Here is a 24,002-nt window from a genome sequence, read left to right on the forward strand (position 1 = left end):
ATTAAATTTACACAAGTGGGAGGGTTAAAAAACAACTATTTTAAATTGTTTATAAACCTTGTTGTTGTCTTCTTCTGTCTCTTTCTTCAGTAATAGATAATTTAATACCTTTACCTTTTGGTAATGAGACCCATGGTTTACCTTGTTCTTCACCAATAACAAAAACGTTACCTAATCTAGTAACGAAAGTGTTATCTAATGAATCTTTAATATGAACTAAATCAAAACCACCTTCATGTTTTTCTCTATGAGTAATAACACCAATTCTACCCATATTTCTACCACCAGTTACCATAACTAATCTACCAGTATCGAATTTTAAGAAATCAGTAATTTTTCCTGAAGCTAAATCAATTTTGACTGAATCATTGACTTTAATTAATGGATCTGGGTATCTAATAGTTCTACCATCATGAGTAACAACATATGGAATACCTTTTTTACCTAATTGAACTTTTTTAACTTTACCTAATTTATAAGCAGCTTCTTCTGCTGAAATTCTATGAACAGTAAATCTACCTTTAACATCATAAATTAATCTGAATTGTTCATTAGTAGCTTCTAAAGTAATAACATCCATAAAACCAGCTGGGAAAGTAGAATCAGTTCTAACTTTTCCATCAACTTGAACATGTTGTTGCATCATAATAGCTTTAACTTCTCTACCATTTAAAGCATACTTAAGTCTATTTCTTAAAAATACAATTAATGGTAATGATTCTCTTAATTTATGTGGACCAGCTGATGATTTTGGAGCATAAGCACCAGATAATTTGTCCAACATCCAATGATGTGGAGCTGCTAATCTTTTTAAATGTTTCTTTGGACCTCTTCCCATTTTTTATCTAGATTTTGATTTGTTAGTATAATTGAATCATCTAATTGTAAGGAGAAGTCGACAAGTTAGACCGAAGATAAATGAGCTTCCTTATATTGATTGAAGTTTGAAATGCATTTGTGGTTATCTCAATTTGATTTATCTATTATGAAATTTGTAACATCTTGATTTGATTATTTAGGTCTTAATTTTTTGTGATTTTCTTCTCGAAGTCTGATCAAATGATTATACATCTGTATTTATTTTATAGTCTTACTATCACTTTGTTGTGATTAGTATATTCTTAAGTTCGATCTGTTTCATTTCTCACTTCATTCAACTTCCAATTATATACCATGTTATAATACAATTTGGAGACGAGCTATTGATATCTCATTAATCTTTATTTGAACTCCCTGTCGTCTTATTCTCCAATCTTTTTGTTGTAGTTTCACATACGTTTGTTGATGAATGTAGATGGTTGATAGTAGTAAATGATCAGTTAATGAAAAATTCATTAATACTTTTTCATAATTGATAGAGAAGTGGTCAAAGCCCTAGAATAATTCCAACTCACGTGATGGTTTTCTTTGTTTCAGGTAAGACAAATTGTTTTTGTGTACAAAATCTGAAACAAGCTAAAATTAAAGCTTGTTCCTTTTTTGATATTTAATTCTAACAGACTATAATTGACGTAGCTTATTTGTTTAACTGATTGATATACATAGGCTCTAAATGAAGCTTGTGTTTAATATTTTACAAATATCTCTTGGTGGTTCTGTTTATATAAATTAAAAGTTTGTTGACATAAATGTATAAACTTCATTGGACTGTTCTAATAAAAAATGTCCATTGTGCAAATTTTCAAACTAGCTATTTGATATAACATATAACGTTTGCGTCAAACATAAAGCATGTTTTAAAGATGTCAAATTCGTTCTCTTTTCTCAATCAACATCTCCAGTGTTGAAAATAATCAAAGTGTCAGATAAAAATCAGAGTGAAATTAAGTAACTTAGTAAATCGTAAAATTAAACATCATTATCATCATTAATACATAAACATATTGTCTCTATATGCTTGAAAAAAAGTCCTTACCTCAAATTGAACTACCTAGTTCTACCAAAATTAGCCAAAAATCTAGTTAATCTATCTTGTTCTTCTTCTTCTTCAATATTTTCAAGACTTTGTTTTCTATTTAACTCATGATCTCTTAAAAAGAAAGCACAAAATATCATTGGTGCAACAAAACAAAGACATACAATCATTAATAATCTTTGAACTTCACCATATGCTTTCATTGCACCTTCTCTTTCTGGTGAACCCCATTCATAAGTTTCTGCAAATACAAATGGTGATTGATAAACACTTGTTGCAATTGATGGTTCTAAATATTTTGATAATTTAGTGAATAATGTTTGAGTCCAAATAGCTCCTGCAACTGAAGAACCTACAGCATAACCAACTCTGTATAAAGTATATAAAGCAGATGTAACAACTGCCATATGTTCATGACTAACACAACTTTGAGCTGAAACAGTTATAGGATATGTGAAAAACCCAGTACCTAAACCCATAACTACCATAGCACCAATAATACCTGAATGAGCAGCTAAAGTAGATCTATAATGATACATTAATCCAAAAGCTAACATCCATAATGAACAACCCAAAATTACAAAACCTTTCATACGACGGAAGAATACAACAAATAAACCAAATATGAAACAACAAATAACTGAAGTAAATGATGAGATACTTGTAATTCTAGTTGCTGATTTTTGAGATTCATCAACTGCAACAACCAAAACAGTATAAAGGAAACTTGCTTCAACTGCGAAAACAAAATCAAATAAAAATGAAATAACACCACCAGACCAAATACCACGATCTTTCATCAAATGAACTGGAATAATAGGATCTTTAGCAAAAACTTCCCAAAGAACAAAAATTGGAATTAATACAGCACCAATAACAATTGGAGCAATAATATTACCTTGTTTCCATTTATCTTTAATACCACCAGCTAAAGTTAATGGAACTAATAAACAACCTAATGAAACAACCATTAAAATTAAACCAATAACATCTAATTTCCAAAATAAATATTTAATTAATCCTAAAAATCCAAATTCTTGATATTTTGTTTTTTTTAATTTAAATTGTCTCCATTCTTCAGTTTTACCAGCTAACCATCTCATATGAATCATACAACAAACAAATGGAATACAAGCTAATGGTAAAATAAATGCCCACATTCCAATACCCCATTTCCAATTCATTCCAACAGCTGATGTAACATTACCAGCAATCCAAGTATTTATAATAAATGGTAAACTTGGACAAATTGAAAATAATAATCTAAATCTTAAAGTTGACATATCTGATAAAATAAATAATAAAACCATTATAACTCCACTATAACCAATTTGATATAATACTGCACCTGCAACATAAGCATTAATAGTTGGTGATTGACATTCAATAATTGTACCAACAACATAAAATAAAACAGCAACTATAAATAATTCTAATCTTCCAAATACATCAGATAATCTAGCATAAACTGGTTGAGAAGCAGCAGCAGTTAAAGCAGTAATAGCATTCACAGTAGTTAATAAAGAATGTTCAGACCATGAAGCTGTTGCATAAGCAGTATAAACATATCTTGTTTGAGAATCTAATCCATAAGCATAACCAACTAAAAATGCAGAAATTAATAAAATTATTTTATACCAAAAAGTATGTTTCCATTGATTAGCTAAAATTTCAGCTTTTAATACACCAATTGATTTTTCATCTTCAATAGCATGATTTAATTCTTCAGATTTTTGATGTTCTAAACTTGTATCATGTTTTTCTTCATCAAATGATGATGACTTATTATCTAATGATGAAGCCATTTGAAGCTAGTTGTAGGTTTGAATATGTAAGGTTGGTTGAAAAGATTTGAACAAATACAAAAAAAGAGGAAGAATCTCTTTAAAATTAAGGATAAATTTCATTCTTTATATCCCCATCTATATCTTTCTAACCTTTGTAGATCTTCTTAAATTTTTAACAATCTGAAATGAATTTGTTTTATCAATTATACATAATTTGAATTTCTTTTTCAAAACGTTTCTCATAACCAATGTCGTTTATCTCAATATTAGAGAATTTTCGGAGAAACAGTATATGCATGTAATTTAAGTTCAATATGTCGTCATAAGTCTTTTATCAGCCTAGGTGTTAGTAGTCTAAAATATTTGATATTAACACCGAGTAGTTTTATGGAAGTTAAAAAAAATTAATGCATTCAAGAATCAAGAAAAAATATCGGCAGTTAGTAGATCTAAGAATGAAAAGAAAATGCCGTAAATGTATACAAATTGAGAAGAGAAGATTACCTGGATCTATCAGATCTAATCTAAAAAAATCTTAGCCAAAATTGACAGGGAGGGACCTGATTTTCGATGAGAAGAAAAAGAAAAGGTAATAATAGTAACATGATTTTTGAGTTTCTTTTAGATCTTATCTGATAAATCAGTAGCTGTTTATGACTTAAGTTTACAAACTTTATTGATACATTGATGAAAAAGATAAACCAATGGTTACTATATATTATATTGCTATTTCGCCATTTAAAATGAAATTTGTAGAAAATAAGGAGATACAAAGTAAAGATTGAGCAAATTTATGCATAATACATTATTCTCAAAGGTTATATTTCCACAATTCAAGTATGAAATGTCGTTTCACCTCAGAATAATCTATTTGATCAGTTAAAACACTTTTTAAAAAAGTAAAAAAAAATTTTTCAATGTTTATATATTTTCTATTTTACTTCTCCAAAAGAGGTTCTGTTTCCGAGCACGGGTTAAGTGTCATTTAATTCAATTCCAAATTAGTAATATGATACTAATTTTTAAGATATCTTATTTGTAAGATGATCCGAAAACTAATTATCGAATCTCTATACTTTTTAGTCAAATAGAGATTCAATAAAAAGAAAGAAAAAGTTAATTTGCCTTGTAGATGAGACCAATCATAGACATGTAGAATTTAACTAACATTTTTATAGTATTCAAAGCCTTTTTCGACGCTTAGCTGACTTCATCATCTTTTGTCCTATGAACATCCGACTCGTTGGAATGTCAATTGAACTTTTTACTTTCTAGTTTTCAAATTTCGTGGTTAATAATTCTTTACCAAAATTGGACATCAATTTCTACACTTACTTTATTAGAAATATTTTTCAAAATCATTTTTTATTTCATGATAAACTCTTTCGAATGGTCAGCGATTCCGGTAAGATTTCATATATCATAATGGTACATTTTCAAAAATTTCACGGGTTTACACATTCGTGGCATACTCGTCCTAAAGTTCGACTCGTTTTGATTCGCATTTACCCGTTTACACAAGGTTTCTTACCAGGAGAAACATTCGAATTGTCGAAATTTAACGGGTGGGAAATTCGGTGGTACTCTCCATTCAAATAAAATTTACTCTTGAGAGTTTTAAATACCTTAACGTGAAAACGTATGGGCGATGTTACAAGAAATATAACACGATTTTAGTCTGAAAAATGGTTAAAATTGTGATGGGAATGGCATCGTGAATGGTTGGCTGTTGGATTGTTTCAAAGCAATCAAGAGCTATTTAGTGCAATATGCGAACTTAACTTTGTAGTTAACCTTAAAGTTAAGAACCCGATACCGATCATTGAAATGAGTTGAACTATTTTTTTGATAACTGTTGGTACTTAAGTAAGGAATCGAAACGCGTTTGAAAGTTTACAAAAACGCATTTAATGAAATTGATTAAATTAAAAATATCACCAGTAACAATCTACTTGTTATCCAATTGAATTCTCATAATCAAAAAACAATGAACAACAACAATCAATGATATTCGCAAGTATAAGACGTATATTTCAATCTTTTAGAACTGAAGAAGAAGAAAGATTATATTCAAGAACTGCTTTTTTTAATTTATTAGGATTTTTAACTTCATGTGTTTTATTTTCATTTGTTGCTCAAAGATTATCAAGACATCCAAGAGAATTGGCTCATATTGCTAAAGCTGATGCTTTATTAAAGGCTCTCACAAATTAAAATGTTCAAGGAGGATAACAAGCACAAATCAATTCCATGATAAAATCACCCTCCACACCAAAAGTTAGTATAACAAGAATGCAATAAAACAATGATCCATTAATGATCGTATACTTAACACAATTACTGGTGTAAATGTTGATAATGGGACATATACATAAGAATCAGTCATACTTAAAGGGTTTTCAGTACGATTGCTTTTCGATTGGTTTGCAGTCAATGGGCTCTTTGCAATTCAACAGTTGTTTAATTGAATTTCGTTGGGGCATCCGCATCACGCACACCACAAAGATGTTAATTGGGTGAAGAACATGTCTGAGATGATTTATCAATACGTAGACCTCACTTGATTTCCAGAATCAGCAAACTTTACAATCTTCATTAATTTATATCATGTATATCATGTATTCTATTTAAGTTTTTATTAATATTTCTTTACACATTTCATAAGCTGTCCAAGATATAGCAGTACTTGGAACATTAAATATTACTCTTGGTTTTAAACCTCTCCAAAAAGCTTTATAACCACCTTGTTTATATAAAGCTTTAGCAGCAGATTTAAAACCTGTTACATGCCTAAAAGCTTCATTTGAAGATATACCTTTTGTTTGTAATAAGGTTTTAATACAATCAAATGGAGTTGTTAAAGCTGCCGCTATACCTCCAGCTATTCCACCACTTACACAATGTAGATAAGGATTATATATATGTTTTGGATTTAATATTGATGATGTATATTCATAAAATCCGAAATTTAAAGCAGCAAACGGTATATTTGTTAATAATGTTGTTGGATAAGATATATAAAACGCTCCAATACCTTCTTTTTTATAAATATCACTTGCTAATTTTAATAACCTTATTGATGTTGATTTATTTTCTGGATAAGCAGCACTTGCTTGCATTCTTTGTTTTAACATATCAAAAGGTGTCATTAATGCATCAGATGCTGTTGTAGCAGCTATACCTGCACAACTTGCTATTATTGGATGATTTTCATCTGTTACTATTTTATTTGTATGAGATGTAGTTAATCTATTACATAAAAATGTTTTTGTTGATTCAAATACTGAAAAATATATTGCATGAGCTGGACCAGCTCCTAATATTACTGATGATACACCTTTCCATAATGCATAAAATCCTTCAGTTGAACTTATTTTTGAAATTGATTGAAATAATCCTTTTGATATTTCTTTACTTGATAAATTCATTTGCATTCTTGTTTTAATAGAATCAATTGGAAACATTACTGTATGTTCCATTATTCCTGCTAAAGCTCCCGCACCTAAATGGGCTCCTAATGATGCATCTTCTGGTAATGCTTCATAATCTATCTCCATTGGATCTTTAGGCATAAACTGTATCTGATGCTCCTGATGCTCCATTGCTATATTTTATTTTGTGGATTATGTAATGTATGTGATGTATTAGTTGTTTGTTCTAAATGTCCTGTCCTAATTTAAACAATCATTTATTCTAAATCTATTGCTGAAAGCCGTTTGTATAAAACTGAAAAATTATTTAAAGTTACAATAATAACTTAAATGCTTAATGTTGGAGAAGGTTATGATTGAAAATTATTTACATGAAAAAAAAAAAAATTATTTTTTCCCATTCCATATCGGCTTTGTTTCATTTTATTTTAAAATGAGAGAAGAAGTAATAAGATAGATATTTGCTACCATACTTTTGAAGTTAGTCATTCAGATTAGCTAAATATTATACAATTACATTTGAAGGTATACTATTAATAAATCATATATGTATAACTGTATGAATGTATCTAAATTTATACTAATGGTTTAGCATCTATTTTCATATTTTTTTGTTCAGGTACAATAGTTTTAACTTTACCAGTTTTTAAACAAGTTTCAACATTATCAGCAACCCAATCTTCCATATCTTTTATAGCTTCTGATGTATGAGTTCCCATATGAGGTAAACTTACAACATTTGGTAATTCAATTAATTCTTTAGCAATTTTTGGTTCATGTTCAAAAACATCAGCTCCAAGAGCTCCTATTTTACCAGATTTAAGTAATTCTGGTAATTGTTCTTCATTTATAACTGCTCCTCTTGCTGTATTTATTAATATAACTCCATCTTTCATTTTATTTATTGATTCTTTATCTATTGAATGTCTTGTTTCATTATTTAATGGAATACTTATACAAATAACATCTGCTTGTTTGAATAATTCATCTTTTGTTACATATTTAGCTCCATTTTGTAATTCTTCTGGTAATTGACTTCTATTATAATAAATTATATCTTTAAATCCAAAAGGTTTTAATCTATCTCTTATAGCTCTACCAATACCTCCCATTCCCAATATTCCTAATACTTGACTTTTAGGTGAATGACCTAATGGAGTACCTGCTGCTTTTTTTTTTAACCAATCACCGTTCATAAGATTATTATGACCAAGTTGATAATTTCTTAAACATGTTATAGTTAACCATGCAGCAGTATCAGCTGTAGGAGCTTCAACAGGTACAGTTACATTAGAAACTTGTATATCTCTTTTAGTAAAAGCATCAACATCAATTTGATCATAACCTGCTCCAGTATGACTTACACTAACTACTGTTGAAGGTAATTTTGAAGCTAATTCTTCATCAAATCTACCTGTTTGTTTAATTGATGCAAAAGTTCTTGCTATATTTGTTATATCTGAATATTTATTACTTAAATCTTTAAAAAATTCTTCTCTATCTTTTGATTCACAATCTATAACTTCTGCAATTTTTTTTATTTCATTCCATTTTTCAATTCCAAATTCAATTTTACCTAATCTTAATACTTTTGGTTTTGTCATTGTTGATGTATATCTTGATGGTATTAGTAGTTTTGAGAATAGTGGGAATCGTTGGATCTTTATAAGCATATTCTTCACCACTTTCCCATCAGTTATAATAATAATATTACGATAATTCATATTAGATATGATACGAGCGTGGGGGACTTTGGGGGTCTAATATATCTTGTTAGATTAAATCAATTTTTGCGGGGGATAAAATTACTCAAAATCTATTCGGAGAAAATCTTGATACAAAGACAAAAGATATCGCTTGGGTTTAAATTATCCGGAACGAGATATGGATCGAACTCAATTTTGCAGATTCCGATATATCTTGCGAGATGCAAAATTGCTTGCATTCTTGGGAAGTTATTCGATTTTCTTTCCTCATAGTATGAAGCATTATACATGCAATTTCATGTCATTAGTTTAATCAAATTTAAGATGCACATTATAAAAAGAACAAATTGCAAAAAGTTTGGGACCAAAAAAGTTGAATTATAGAAATAATGGAAGAACGTATCAAAAATCGCACCAATCTCAATTCTGTAAGATTCTATGATACCTTTTTCATTAAATTTTATTTCTCAATTGAAACCACATAGCATCTTCTGCACCTTCATTCTAATGCATGTTAAAAATTCACTCTAAAATCATCAAATCTGTAAGATCTACTAAAATTTAGTATGTCGCAATTTAAGAGACACTCGTGAATTCACGACTGAGCCAAATTTTTACGGGCATGGTAAGCCATATTAAGTGCTAGCAACTTCTGAATTGCATTGTTGATTGAGTAATAGCCAAGTTCTAAATCACTTGGATGCATGCTTGTATTTGCATTTGGTTTAACATGGTGATTTTGTTCTTTACAATTTTATCTACTATTCCAATGATGTAATAATTAGATTTAAAATTAAACAATTTTCATCTTTTTTTTTATTGTAAGAAAACCTCTATCAAAACAAATATATAAACTATTTACTTTAACTCCATATCATAAGTTTATATGAATCAATGTCCTATAACATGAACGATTTACCACAAATGCCAACGCCGCAGCAAGCTTCATATCAACAACAACATCAATATCAACAACCTAAAAAGAATCATCAGAAAAGGGTTCCTCAATCACGCACGGCTAGTTCTCAATATTCTGGATCATCAACTCCTCAACAACAACATCCTCAACAACATCCTCAACAACATCCTCAGCAACAACATCAGCCTTACTACAATGGTCCACCGGATTACTATAGGCAACAACAACCACCACAGCAACCACAATATGTCCCTGCTCCTGTTTATCAACAACCAGTACAACATATGCAAGCTCCACCACCACAACAACATATGTATCAACCACAACAATATCATCATGCTCCTCCACCACAACATCCACAACAACAACAACACAAGATATACCAACAACCTCCTCCACAAAGTCTATCACAACCTCAAATAATACCGAAACAACAACACCAACCTCAACAACCAATGCAACAACAACAAACACATTATCATAGCCCACCTAATAAAAGACCACCTCCTCCTTCATCAACTGAATCATTACCACTCACATCAAAGCAAAAACTAGAGATTGAATTACGAAGTGTATTTGAAAAAGTTGATACTAATAAATCAGGTAGATTATCAGGAAAAGAATTATCTTATGCATTATTAAATTTTGATCATACAAGATTTCAAGAATCAACAATAAGGTTAATGATAAATCTTTTCACTAATAAAAATGATTCATCTTCATCATCATCTTCATCATCATCATCATATAATTCAAATAAATCGTTAAATTTTGAACAATTTGTATCATTATGGAAATATTTATCAGCCTACAAGAAATTATTTATTCAAGCAGATTTAAATAAATCTGGTGATATATCATTTGGAGAATTTCAAAAAATTTTAGAACAAATTGGTTATAAATTAGATATTGATTTAATTTTACATCTTTTTTCAAAATATAGTGTTAAAAATGATGCTGGAGAAATTGGTAGATTAAAATTTGATTCATTTATTGAATTATTAGTTTATTTAAGAAAATTAACTGATATTTTTAAAAAATATGATAAAGATTTACTGGGAACTGCTACTATTGGATTTTCGGATTTTTTATTTGAAATAAGTAATTTAAGTTAAATTGCAATTGTTGATGCTTTTGTCAAAATGGGGTACAATCACCGCTTTGAAAATAAAATGTAGTTTTAAACTATGGCCTTACTAAGTTAAAATAACTTTGTTTTTGTGTCATTGAAAGAATTGTTGCAATTCACCGTCATATCGGGGTGATGATCGAGGCTACGGAGTATTGATCAAAAGGTGGTGTAATATTAAAAGCAATCCTATGGGAATGATGGTTTTACAACTACGGTTTAATCTTACCATGATACATTTATCGAACAGTATCATAAATGAGATACCGCAGTGCACATTTGTCCAACAATATCATAAATGAGCTTCTGCAGTGCAAGAGTATCTATCTGAATTACTTCTGATTCTCACAAGTGATTTGAAGGTAAAGATATTAAGCTACTGGTTGTAATAAATAATAACTCGTTAAATCAAATTCATTATCTTTTTTGCTCTTCGTTAAATAATTCGTTACCAATATACATTAACATCCAATGTAAACTATACAAAATAACTACGGAAAAGTACTCCTTCTAAAGCCAATAAATGCTCTTCATTAAATACATGACTGTCAATATGCCAAGAATCTTGACGATCTTTTCTAAATCTAGCTAATATATTTTTACCAGCTTTACCAACTACACCAGATATACCAGTTGCATTATCTGCAATTGTAGTTAAAACATCAGGTACCCATTTTGGAGGAGGAGAAGCAAATGAAAAAGCATGAACTAATGCACCTAAACCTAAAGTTGAACCATGTAATTTAATCATTTCTTCATTAGGTATTTCTTTAAAATTTCTTTTATATTTTGATCTTGTTGTTTCTAATTGAATTGAAAAAATTTTAATAAATTTTGGAACTACTGTATCATCTGGTAACATATGGATTAAACCTGATAAAGTTTCTGCTTCTGCTTCTCTTACTTCCAAATGTTTACTATAAAGTAATGAAACTGTTATATCTATAATTTTTTCTCTTTGAATTTTTGATAAATTAAATAAATTTTTGAAAAATACAGTTTCTGTGAATTCACCAATAACTATTGATTGAACTATATTTAATTCTTTTTTGGAGTATTGATTCAACATTTCAAGAACATTATTAAGTTCATTTTTGGTATATGTGATTTGACTTACATATTTTAATACTGTAATTGGATCAATATTTCCTAATTGACAAACTTCTTTCATATTAATAAGTTCTAATAAAAATGGAACTATTAATGAAGATGCAAATCTTTGTAGTACTACTGAAACGTTCATATGTAAAGTTGTCCTTAACCATTTCAATATAGTTGTAGCCAGATATATATAATCAGAAGTTAAAATTTCTTGAGGTGTTTTACCCATAACTTCCAATCTATGTTGTTCAACTTTTTCAAATAATTTCGGTATTATTTGTAATAATTTATTATCTTGTATTAATTCAGTTGAATTAATGAAAGTTTCAGAGTCTTGATACCCATCCATATAATAATTTTGAGAAATAGTACTTAACAATCCACCAATTTCAGCTCGAACTGTATTATATTTATGATTTATGTTCTCAATACAACCATCTAAAATCGTATCTGAATGTGGATATCTCCAAGATATAGTACTTAAGATTCCCTTAATATAACTTATTCTAGCAGTATCTTTAAAAGCATGATCAGAATTTGGATCTAATTTAAAATTTAATATTTCATCAATAACTTTTTTAAATCTTCTATAATCAATATGTGAAGGTACCCAAAAACAAAATACAGCCCAAGTAGCTTGAGTTCCTGGTGATATATCATTTTCAAAAATTCTTCTGAGGTATTTAATTATAAATTCATCACGTTCATCCCAATATTTTGGTGCTGTTTCTTTTGAAGCTAATAATATACCAGCAAATAATTCACAAGTTATAATATGAGCACTTTTTTCTTCAGGTTCATAAATTTCATCAATAATTGATAATAAATCAGAATATGAAAAATTTGGAGTATAATCATTTGAAATTAAATAAATTAATGTACTTGTAACTTGTACATCAATGATTTGAAAAGCATTATTATTTTCAGCTTCTGCAACCCACATTTTAACAATTTTTAAAAACCATTCTTTATCAATAAGTAAACCAAATCTCGCAAGAGCGACATTATCTTGTTCCTGAATATCCCATTTATAATTTGGTTTTGCAGATGCGGCTATTATATGATCACCCCAAAATAACCAACCTGAATTTGGTTTTGTATCAATATAATATTCAGGATTTTCATCACTCATTTCCTTAAACCATTTTGAGGTAAAAGATCCTGTAGTATCGATCTTTAAATCTTTATCAGGTATAAAGTTTAAATCATAAGCATTATTCAAGTCATATTTGAAAGAACTTAAAACTTCAAGTTTATCAATTAATTTAGTAATTCCATGTAATGCTTGTCTTGAAATAATTGGATGTCCACTACCAGCTTGATGAAATAGCTTCTCCAAAATATCACCACGTAATTGAATATCTAAATGCAGTTGTAAATTAACTAAAAATTCTTGATTCAGTAATGAAATTTTCCAATGTAAATTTGGTTTATCATCTTCTATAATTTTATCTTCTAATTTTTTTAATTTATCAAAATATAATTTTCTTTTTTTATCTTTTGCTAATTGAACTGCTTTAATTTCTAAATCAATATATTCATCAGGTGGTCGTATTAAATCTATTGCATCATGATCTATAATACATGTATAACTAGGAGTAGTTATGTTTTTACAAATCCCATCAAATAAACTTTGACAAACTTTATGAACTTTTGGTTCATCAATTTTTAAACAACGTTCTAATAAATCAATATATTTTTGAACATTAATATAATCATTGCTTAATTTATATTTAATTCTTTTAAGATTAAGAACTTTTAAAATACTTTCAATTTTCTTATCATCATTTGCTTCTAAAGCTTTGGTAAGATTTCGCGTGGTTGATCTGACTATATGACTATAAGACCCACTAATTCTTCTCATACAGTCCAATAAAACTTTTTGAGCACTCGATGAAATAGTGGAATAAGTTGACCCAGAAAGATTAATAACATCTTCGACTAAAACACGATCTAAACCAGTTTCAGATCTAGCTGTAGCATGTAATGATAATCTTGATTGATGATATGATTCTAATCTTGCACCAATAGCAATTCTTGTAAATGGTTTTCTTATTCGATTAATTGTTTGAAGAAAACTAACATATCCATAATCAATTTCTGCATTACTTGAATGATGAAGTCTTTCTCTTCCAACATCAGAAATCCATACATTTATTGTATTTAATAAATTTTTAAAAACTCTTGTATTATCATGAAAATTGGCTAATAAGAATTTACAAATATAATGTAAACTTTTCCCCACTAAATATCTTGTTTTATGTATTTTCATATATAAATCATTAAATTTTTTATCTTTAGTATTTCCAAAAAAGTAACTTGAAGTATATAAACTTTTTTCTCTAAATGTTATTGCAGGATTTGTAGAAGACATTTGAACTCCTTCAATACTTGGTGTTTCTCTACCAGATACAGGAGTAAGTTCTTTTTGAATAGCTGATTTAGGAGCTGATTTCAATGGTGATTTAGGTTTTGGTGATTCCTCAATTTCTCCTAAATTTTCAAATCCTGTTATATATTCTAAAAGATCTTCACTTTTCAATTCTTCTATTACTTTTTGAATATCTCCACTAACTTTTTGTTTTTCTTCATATGTTGTATCCTTTTGAGTAGAACATACTGAATTTCTAATTTTATTTAATAATGAAAGTCTTTGTTGAATTGTTTCATTTTCATGATTTAAAATAGGTATATCTTCTTCAAATGAAGGATCTAACAAAAATGCAACACCACTTAATGAATTATTAAAATATAATAAATTTTTCCTAATTGAATCAAGTAATACAATTGAATTATTTGGTTGTGGGTTATTTTCATAATTTTTCATTAAATTCATTATATTTTCAATACATTTCATAACATGATCATTAAAAAATTTATAAGCAAATTGAACTTCAACTTCAGTTGGAACAAACCAATCAAATCTTATATTTTCAAATCTAGTTTTAGAATCCCAAAATCCACCCCAACATTTTTCAGTAATTCCATGTTTTGTTTCATATTCAGGTGATATTAATCTACTTTCTTTAACTCTTATTTTAGTTACATTTTGTAAAATATGAAATACTAAAGAAGTTGCAACTGAAACACAAGCACCTTCAATATGATCCATTAAATAAAATGAAAATTCTTTTAATTCTGGCATTTTAACTAATTGTGAGCCAGCATTACCAGCACAATATTTAAAAATCGTTAAATACCAATATAATGCTTGATCTCTTGGAGCAACTTCAATACTTCTGGAAGTACCTGCACCATTTTCATCAATTTCGTCTCTAATTTTTTCCATTAAAATGGTTGCATTTAATTTAAAAGATTTAGGATCTCTTTTAATTATTGCACCACAAAGTTCTCCAACTGTTATAGCTATTAAATGATGTACATTATTAAATACAAATTCAAATAATTCATCTTTAAATATTTTAAAAATTTCATCTGACATTGATTCAAATATGACATAAAAAAATTTTGGTAATGAAATAGCTAAATCTTTTTCTAAACCTGAACTTTTAGCAGGATCAGGTAAATTTTCTAATAATGGAGGTACTCTTTGTGCTAGTGATTTAAAAATATCTTTAAAAGCTGATGTTGATGATTTTAAAGCTTCAATTTCTAAATTTTTATCATATTCAAAAATTTCATCATTATTGTATATTTTTCTTTGAAGATATTCTATATGATTTTGAGTGAATTCCATTGCTAATGAAGTATCTTCATATTCATTTAAATTATATATTGGAGTGAAATTAGCAATAGCTGAAAACACTTCTAAAGTTTGTAATGTTTTTACTAAATCATTTGAATCAATTCCTGGAATTATCAACAGTAAAATTCTTGTTAAATGAACTCTGAATACTGGTGTTGAAACAAGTGGTCTAGCTAAGGAATCAATCATACGTAATGCATTCAATACTCTATGTGTTGATATTACACCTTCCAAAGATTCATATATATCTAATAAAGTATTTTCCAAAACATATTCAGAATCTAATAATGATAAAAGATTTAAAGCTGAAAGATAATCTCCAGAAGCATCACTTTTTTTCGATTGTATACCAATTTTAACAATAGGAAGCATGATTTTAACAAATTCGTGAACAGTAGTTGAGCTTAATTTAACAGAAATTTTATAAAGTAACCCATCAATTTCATTTTCCATATTATATCTTTTATGAAATTGATAAATTATAGCAAGTATGAATTTTGAAATTGGTCTTGTCCAATCACCTGAATTTGAAGGATGAACATAACTTTCAATTGCATTTATAAGTGACCTTATATAATCTATTATTTCAGCTTGTGATTCAGTTATTGAAAATACTATAGTTGAAGCAAATCCATGAAAATATTTTACTTTTTTTGATGAAAATTTCAGAATTCTTATACCTAAACTATTCAATAAATCATTAAATAAAAATTCCATTTGATCTTTAGTGAAAATTCCAAATTTTCCTAACAATATGGGTTCATCATTTAATTTAATTAATGTTTCCATTGCTATTATTCCTAATCTACACGTTATTTGATCTTCTAAATCTTTATTTTTATTCAATTTTAACCACATATGAAATAATGGTTCAATATAATGTCGAATATCATAAATATCATTAACACCATTACCAAAAGTTGTTGGTAATAAAGGAAATGCTGAAATAGTTAATGCCGAAACTGATGGAGAAAAATTATTACCTAATTTTGCAAATATTTCAGGTAAACTTTTTGGATCATAAAATCTAGATGCTCTTGATGCTAATTTTGATAAATATTTTTGATCTTTTTTTTCCATTGCATGTATTGGTGAAGGGAATAAATTTTGAAATTCTTCATATAATTCAACCCAAGATAATTTCAATCCAGCATCAGCTAATAATTTTTGATCACTTGTTAATAATTCAAATACTCGAACATATGTTTTTACATTAACATGTTGGCCTCGACAAAGACATAATGCATAGTATACTTTTGATAAATTAACTCTTAAACTTAAAGGCATATCATATTTCATTTTCATCCAAATTAACAATTCATGAGTCCATGTTCTAACACTTACAACTGCTGCTGATTTTGGTGATTTTTTGTGTTGATTAGTTGCATCTTTATCATCTTCATCTGAATCATCTTCTACTACTTCTTCATCATCAGAACTATCCATCTCTTCATCAGAACTATCAATCTCTTCCACGATTTCTTCTTCTTCTGTATTGTTCATTTCAAATAAAGTGGTTTCTAATGCTATATCAACATCTGAGATTGAATCTTTTAATGCTGCTAAATCCTTTGCACTAATAGATAATGATCCTTGAATATCTAAAGATTTAATGGCAATATATAAATGTGAAACTATATGACTTAAAAATTTTGCTTGTTCTTCTGGATTTTCAATTTTATAAGGTAATAAAGAAGGTAAATTTAAAGTTCTTGGTCTAGATCTTGCAAAAAACCTGGATGTTGGATCTAATTGTAATTTTAATAATTCATTTGAATCTTTTGGATAATCTAAATTATAATGTTTTTCTCTTGATGATACTAAAGTATTATATGATGGTCTTCTTGTAAGATGATTTTGAACTGATCCCCATGTATTTGGTGTGAATGATCTCGAATCGAATGATGTATAACCATTATTATCAAACTTGAATTGATCTTGATTTTTGAATGCATTTAAACTTTTAATTGGAATTGGTGATGATACATCGATATCTTTTGGTCCTGTATCATCTGATTGACTAACTCCCTTTTTGGTTGGTTTATTGGGAGACGCCATCGTTTTGGTGTGTTGTAATATTGGGATAAATAAGTTAGTAAGTTAAATGTACCTGAAAATATGTTGCAAAAATAATAGTCGTAATACAATTAGACAAAATAAAAAAGAAAATTTATTTTAGTGGCGATATTATATATAATGAAGTATTAGTAAGTAGTTATAAGCAGTAGACCACTAGAGCTGATACTAGTGCAATTAACATAGAGTGTTTCATTTGCACTCGTTCATACATTACAAGTATGTCATGAATCAATTGAAGGCAAAATCGGCTAATTTCAATGATACTGGTCATGCTTTAATATATGCATCGACAACCTTACATTTCTGTTTATCTGCAAGCTTGAATAGTCAAATAATGTCTCCCTGTAATTCATCTACTCTAGTTTTCCCAAATTCTTCTTGATAGAGTTGATAACTTGTTTCAATTATGTATCAGTTGAGTTAGGTCAAATCATTTCTGTCAAACTTACACAAAAATTAAAAAGTAGTGTCCTGACATACAAAAAAGACACAAGCCGCTCTTATTTCCTTTTTCTCTTTCTGTTACAAAAAATTAATAATTTTTCAATTTTTCATTTTCTCTTCTCTTTTAATCAATTTAAAATAATCTTACATCAAATTCTACTTAACTTTCAAGCAAACATAATTTACTATGTCAGTTTCAGCATCAAAAGCCAAGAGAGAACAGAAACGTTTAGAAAGAGAAGCCAAAAAGGCAGCAGAAGGTAAAAGTATTAAAAAAACCAAGAAACAAGCAGAAAAAGATGCAGAAGAAGATGAAATTGAAGATGCAAGTGAACAAGTTGCAAAATTAAAATTACAAACTGATGAACATGGATTATCTGATAGAGTTACTACAGGAGTTTTAGATTCTTTAAAAACTTCAAGAGATATTAAATTATCTTCAGTTTCATTATTATTTCATGGTAAAGTATTAATTCAAGATTCTACATTAGAATTAAATTATGGTCGTCATTATGGTTTATTAGGAGAAAATGGTTGTGGTAAATCTACATTATTAAAATCAATTGCAGCAAGAGAATTTCCAATTCCTGAACATATTGATATTTATTTATTAAATGAACCAGCTGATCCAACTGATTTTTCTGCTTTAGAATATGTTGTAAGAGAAGCAGAACATGAAATGAAAAGAATTGAAGATTTAATTGAAGAATTAATTGTTAAAGAAGGTCCAGAATGTCCTGCTTTAGAAGGTCTTTATGAAAAAATTGATGAAATGGATCCTTCAACTTTTGAATCAAGAGCAGCAATTATATTAACTGGTTTAGGTTTTAATGCAATTACAATTAAAAAAAGAACAAGAGATATGTCTGGTGGTTGGAGAATGCGTGTAGCTTTAGCCAAGGCATTATTTGTTAAACCAACATTATTATTATTAGATGATCCAACTGCTCATTTAGATTTAGCAGCATGTGTTTGGTTAGAAGAATATATGAAAAGATATGATCGAACTTTAATATTAGTTTCTCATTCACAAGATTTCCTTAATGGTGTTTGTACTAATATGATTGATATGAGATTAAAACAATTACAATTATATGGTGGTAATTATGATTCTTATGTTAAAACAAGAGCTGAATTAGAAACTAATCAAATGAAACAATATAATAAACAACAAGAAGAAATTGCTCATATTAAAAAATTTATTGCATCAGCTGGTACTTATGCTAATTTAGTTAAACAAGCAAAATCAAGACAAAAAATATTAGATAAAATGGAAGCAGATGGTTTAATTCAACCAGTTGTTCCAGATAAAGTTTTTACTTTTAAATTTCCAGATGTTGAAAAATTACCACCACCAGTTTTAGCATTTGATGATATGTCATTTTCATATTCAGGTGAAGAAAAAGATAATCTTTATGAACATTTAGATATAGGTATTGATATGGATTCAAGAGTTGCATTAGTTGGACCAAATGGTGTTGGTAAATCTACTTTATTAAATTTATTTCAAGGTAAATTAAGTCCTCAAAAGGGAAGAGTTATAAAACATACACATATAAAATTAGGAGTTTATTCACAACATTCAGCAGATCAATTAGATTTAACAAAAACTCCTTTAGAATTTGTTCGTGATAAATTTTCAAGTATATCTCAAGATTATCAATATTGGAGAGGTCAATTAGGTCGTTATGGTTTAAGTGGTGAAGCACAAACTGCTCAAATGGCAACATTATCTGAAGGTCAAAGATCAAGAGTTGTTTTTGCATTATTAGCATTAGAAGCTCCAAATTTAATTTTATTAGATGAACCAACAAATGGTTTAGATTTATCAACAATTGATTCATTAGCTGATGCAATAAATGCTTTTAATGGTGGTGTTGTTGTTGTTTCACATGATTTTAGATTATTGGATAAAGTTGCAAAAGACATTTTTGTTATTGAAAATAAAACAGCTACAAGATGGGATGGTTCTATATTAGATTATAAAAAATCATTGGCTGAAAAAGTTGTTCTTTAAAATTTTTCAAATTTATTTATTCTTAGTTGGATGAAAGTTTGGGTGTATAATTTATAGATTAATAATATTTTAAGTTTCTTGTTTTTGAGTACAATAATAATTTGAAAGAATTCGAATGAATATCCAAACATTGCTATAGATGAAGTAAGTTTGAGCAATAAGTCAAAGAACTAATTGTGTCCTAAAACTGGTGAAAAAAAAAAAAAAAAAAAACTTTTGAGCAAAAACATTAATTTGTTAAAGAGTATGGACGAGATAAGAATCGAACTCATGACCTTTCCCATGCTAAGGGAACGCGCTACCAACTACGCCACACGCCCATTTTACAAAACTAAAGTGGCGTGCAAAATATTAGTCCTAATGCTATTTGAATAATCTTCGTACTGGATATTGTACTCCAAAATCGTATTAATCTTGCGACATTCCCATCATATCGCTGTATTATTAGTCGTTATTCCCGTCTATTTGGCAATGACTGTACAATTAGGGACAAAAACAACTCGAATGCTTAGCAAATACCTTGTTTTATCAAATGATAAAAGAATTAAATTATAGGGAAGTTGTAACTTATTATACTCAATTATGAAAACATTATTTGAGAAAAACGTACTCAAATTTTACAAAAAATTTTCAAATAATTTGTTTCAAATTTCAAAACAATACAAAAAGATTTTACTATAATTCATTACGTGGAAAGTATTTCATTAGTCTCAAAGAAAAGTACTACAATCTTCTGAATTACATAAATATCCTTTGGTGTGGTTATAATTTAATTATCCCTTCGGAAATTGTATCAAATTTCGAGCATTGCAATAAGATCAAAATGTTCTAAAGTAAAAGAATTTGAAATTAAAGATCATTCCCAAAATACTAATCATTTTGCCCCACTTTTTTAAAGTTAAAATCGTATTTAAATTCTATTTCGAATATTGATATAGCCTACATTAAAAAACTTTAAAATTTGATTTAAAAATTTCCTAATTTAAAAACAAAAAGGATAAATTATTATTTTGATAGTAAATAAACTTCTTGTTTCATTTTCTCCTTTTTTGTGTCAAATTTCGAAGTTTATTTGTAGACAAAATATTTATCCGAAAAAGAATTACTTTTGTCAAAATTTCAATTCTTATAATCTACAAAAAAGTATTTTATGGTATAATACAAATGCTACAACAATTTATAGAACATTACGTCAGAACCCCAAACGTTTTTAATGTTCACCCTTAGAAACAAGACGGTACCTTCTGCTGTATTAGTCAGTTTAAAACTTACTTTATCAATCTTACTTATCTATCAAAAAAAAAATGGTTATGAACCCCTCACTGTGGATCGCTGTTTCGGGCTTCAAATTTAATAAGACGTCAATTTATCAAAAAAGATAAAACAGGGCTTATCAAAATTTTCCCCAAAATGACGAATTGTATTTGAATTTCATAAATCGATATTTTAAAGTGCTTTTTATTCAGTACCAAGCCACTCACGATGTAATAGAATGTTGGAGTATATATGCTTGAATTGGTAATTTGAAAATGGGCTGATAATTATAATATATCTAAAATATAGATTGGTCTTCAAAATAGTCTAAAGTTTAATTCAAACTAAATCTTTTGAAAATTCTCAATCTAGTTAATGCTCACACTAGCAATTTTATCAAGTTTAAAGAATCGACGATCATTATTAATTCTACCTTCCATTTAAATGAAACGAATTTAAATTTGATTAGTAATTTGGTGGATGAGTTATTTCCCCGAGCAGATAGGAAATGTAAAGTAACTTAAATCTATTAAATTTTTTTTTCAGTTGCATTAATTTAGACATATTTATTGCATAAATGTTTATATTTTACTGGGATTTGAATTATGAGCTGTTGTAGATCTATTACATCAACTAATTGAAATGTATGAGGTTTTAAAATGTTTGATTTAAATTTCCCCTTTAAGATAATTTATTTAAAATTTAATGTTTTGAATTTGTGTCAAATTTTATTATTTATTATTTTCGGCAATTAAAATAAAATATTTTTGCAGTAATTCAAGTAATAAATTTTACAAAGGAAACAATAATAAAAATAAAAGCAATATAGATAAGCTAATGGGGTGAAACAGACAAACAATTATAATATATTAAAATACAGTAATACCGCAGAACTTTGTCGTATAGTGAAACTTTTGTCGTTCGTTTACAATAGTATAGTTTGTCCTTTTTGAAATGTCTCGTTTGTTTCTTTAAATGTCTTTTTGTCGTTTTCCAAATCATACTTTCAAAGATTGAACAAGACGAACTCGTATGACAGAAGAAGCATTTCGTCTCATGCAATCTTTCTTTGAGTCCAATGTCCAAACAATTTTTGGATTCGACTCCGATCAAAAGTTCAGTCGATAATGCGAATTTACATGATTGATCTGCAAAATTTTTGAATAGCACAAAAAAAGAGTTTCATGGCAAAGAATTGGAAAACATTGTAAAACCAAATCCAAAAATGATAGTTGATTTTGTTGATACCTAGTTTATTGAAATGAAGTCGTTTGAATTTTGCTGTAAATTGATATGAGAAAAACCAAATGATTGCAAAATGGTAAGTATTGTGACCTACTATGTAAAAACAATGTATTAGTAAGTGAATCAAATTACCAACTAAGCCAATTAAATTAAATTTATAAATTAAAAATTCTTATCCTTCGATAAACATTCAAAGAGAATTTTAAATCAAAAACTAGAATGCCAAATTATTTACCATTAAAGAATTCTACAGTTAAAGTAGAAAGTCAAATTAAATATTCATATGAAGAAACAGATGGTACAATAAATTCAAAATTTTCAGTATATCCAAAAGATATAAAACCTGAATATGTTTCATTTATTGAATGTGGAGGTTTATTTGAAGAAATTGATGATAAATTATGGTTAACTGATGATGAATTATATTGGTTAAAATTAAGAGATTATGATGATTCTGAAACAATTTTAACTTGTCCCTTAAATCATCCTCCAAAAAATTTTACAAGCGATATTAACTGGAATTATATTGCAAATTTTAAAAGAAAATATAGGATTCTTAGGATATTTGGTGAAGATTCAGATCAATATAGAGAATATTTAGCAAAATTTGGTGAATACTTGGAAATATTTGAGCAGGAAAATGAAAAATTTAGAGAATGGCTTATGAAATTAAAAGCTCCAAGGGAACCAAATTGTTCTTAAGCCGTTCGTGCCATTTGTTGTTGAATACAATGTTGTCTTCTAATTAAAAAAAGAACATCCATCACAGGACTATTTCTGAGACTTAAAGATTTAGGAGAACACCTTACCTTTTAAAAATCTTTTTACTCTTTATCTAGCTATGAATTATAATTAATTCAATGGTAACTTCTACATGGAGTAGTATACTTTTGTAGAAATAAATCGATTTTTTTTCGAGTTATGGAGTTTGAAAGACGACCAAAACTGTTTTGCAAAACGACAAAAATATTTTTTTTAAAAAAACGACAAAACATATTCTGTTTAACGACACATACTTTTCGCAACACGACAAATTCTTGGGGTTTCACTTGAAATAATAATTACAATCGAAGCCCTGTTCAAGAGTAATTATTTCATATCAAAAATTTAAGTTTGAGTGCTTTAAACTTTATTATTCGAACAGATGTAGATAATCATTTTATAATTTGTAGAAGGAATATATATATCAATTAATGTATCGAATATTAACAATTTTCTTATAATCTTGTAATTTTTCGATTAACACAACTGATACCCTATTACTCATTA

At 28.0% G+C, this 24,002-nt stretch overlaps 9 protein-coding genes across 9 annotated transcripts; 4 read left to right on the forward strand and 5 right to left on the reverse strand. All coding sequences in view use genetic code 12, as the record gives it.

Annotated features, from left to right (window-relative positions):
• Nucleotides 1-49: 49 nt before the first annotated feature.
• RPS4A (40S ribosomal protein eS4) lies at nt 50-838 on the reverse strand (the record flags this gene model as incomplete). The annotated part of the gene is made up of 1 exon (XM_051759765.1): nt 50-838. One exon carries the CDS (start codon nt 836-838, stop codon nt 50-52), a length of 789 nt encoding a protein of 262 aa, XP_051612414.1.
• A 1,088-nt stretch (nt 839-1,926) lies between these two features.
• Nucleotides 1,927-3,720, reverse strand: SIT1 (siderophore transporter; the record flags this gene model as incomplete). Its single annotated transcript, XM_051759766.1, has 1 exon — nt 1,927-3,720. The coding sequence occupies one exon, from the start codon at nt 3,718-3,720 to the stop codon at nt 1,927-1,929; it is 1,794 nt and encodes a 597-aa protein (XP_051612415.1).
• Nucleotides 3,721-5,706: 1,986 nt separating this feature from the next.
• Nucleotides 5,707-5,916, forward strand: KGF55_004822 (uncharacterized protein; the record flags this gene model as incomplete). The annotated part of the gene is made up of 1 exon (XM_051759767.1): nt 5,707-5,916. One exon carries the CDS (start codon nt 5,707-5,709, stop codon nt 5,914-5,916), a length of 210 nt encoding a protein of 69 aa, XP_051612416.1.
• Nucleotides 5,917-6,329: 413 nt separating this feature from the next.
• MRS4 (Fe(2+) transporter) lies at nt 6,330-7,304 on the reverse strand (the record flags this gene model as incomplete). Its single annotated transcript, XM_051759768.1, has 1 exon — nt 6,330-7,304. One exon carries the CDS (start codon nt 7,302-7,304, stop codon nt 6,330-6,332), a length of 975 nt encoding a protein of 324 aa, XP_051612417.1.
• Nucleotides 7,305-7,708: 404 nt separating this feature from the next.
• Nucleotides 7,709-8,737, reverse strand: IFM3 (Ifm3p; the record flags this gene model as incomplete). The annotated part of the gene is made up of 1 exon (XM_051759769.1): nt 7,709-8,737. The coding sequence occupies one exon, from the start codon at nt 8,735-8,737 to the stop codon at nt 7,709-7,711; it is 1,029 nt and encodes a 342-aa protein (XP_051612418.1).
• Nucleotides 8,738-9,733: 996 nt separating this feature from the next.
• KGF55_004825 (uncharacterized protein) lies at nt 9,734-10,873 on the forward strand (the record flags this gene model as incomplete). The annotated part of the gene is made up of 1 exon (XM_051759770.1): nt 9,734-10,873. One exon carries the CDS (start codon nt 9,734-9,736, stop codon nt 10,871-10,873), a length of 1,140 nt encoding a protein of 379 aa, XP_051612419.1.
• Nucleotides 10,874-11,365: 492 nt separating this feature from the next.
• On the reverse strand, nt 11,366-17,752 carry BLM3 (Blm3p; the record flags this gene model as incomplete). Its single annotated transcript, XM_051759771.1, has 1 exon — nt 11,366-17,752. One exon carries the CDS (start codon nt 17,750-17,752, stop codon nt 11,366-11,368), a length of 6,387 nt encoding a protein of 2,128 aa, XP_051612420.1.
• A 652-nt stretch (nt 17,753-18,404) lies between these two features.
• KRE30 (ATP-binding cassette family ATPase) lies at nt 18,405-20,234 on the forward strand (the record flags this gene model as incomplete). Its single annotated transcript, XM_051759773.1, has 1 exon — nt 18,405-20,234. One exon carries the CDS (start codon nt 18,405-18,407, stop codon nt 20,232-20,234), a length of 1,830 nt encoding a protein of 609 aa, XP_051612421.1.
• A 2,718-nt stretch (nt 20,235-22,952) lies between these two features.
• On the forward strand, nt 22,953-23,435 carry KGF55_004828 (uncharacterized protein; the record flags this gene model as incomplete). Its single annotated transcript, XM_051759774.1, has 1 exon — nt 22,953-23,435. One exon carries the CDS (start codon nt 22,953-22,955, stop codon nt 23,433-23,435), a length of 483 nt encoding a protein of 160 aa, XP_051612422.1.
• Between the last annotated feature and the right edge of the window lie 567 nt (nt 23,436-24,002).

The sequence above is a fragment of the Candida pseudojiufengensis genome (genome assembly GCF_024610245.1).
Source record: "Candida pseudojiufengensis strain CBS 10847 chromosome Unknown scaffold11, whole genome shotgun sequence".
Taxonomy (NCBI): domain Eukaryota; kingdom Fungi; phylum Ascomycota; class Pichiomycetes; order Serinales; family Debaryomycetaceae; genus Lodderomyces; species Lodderomyces pseudojiufengensis.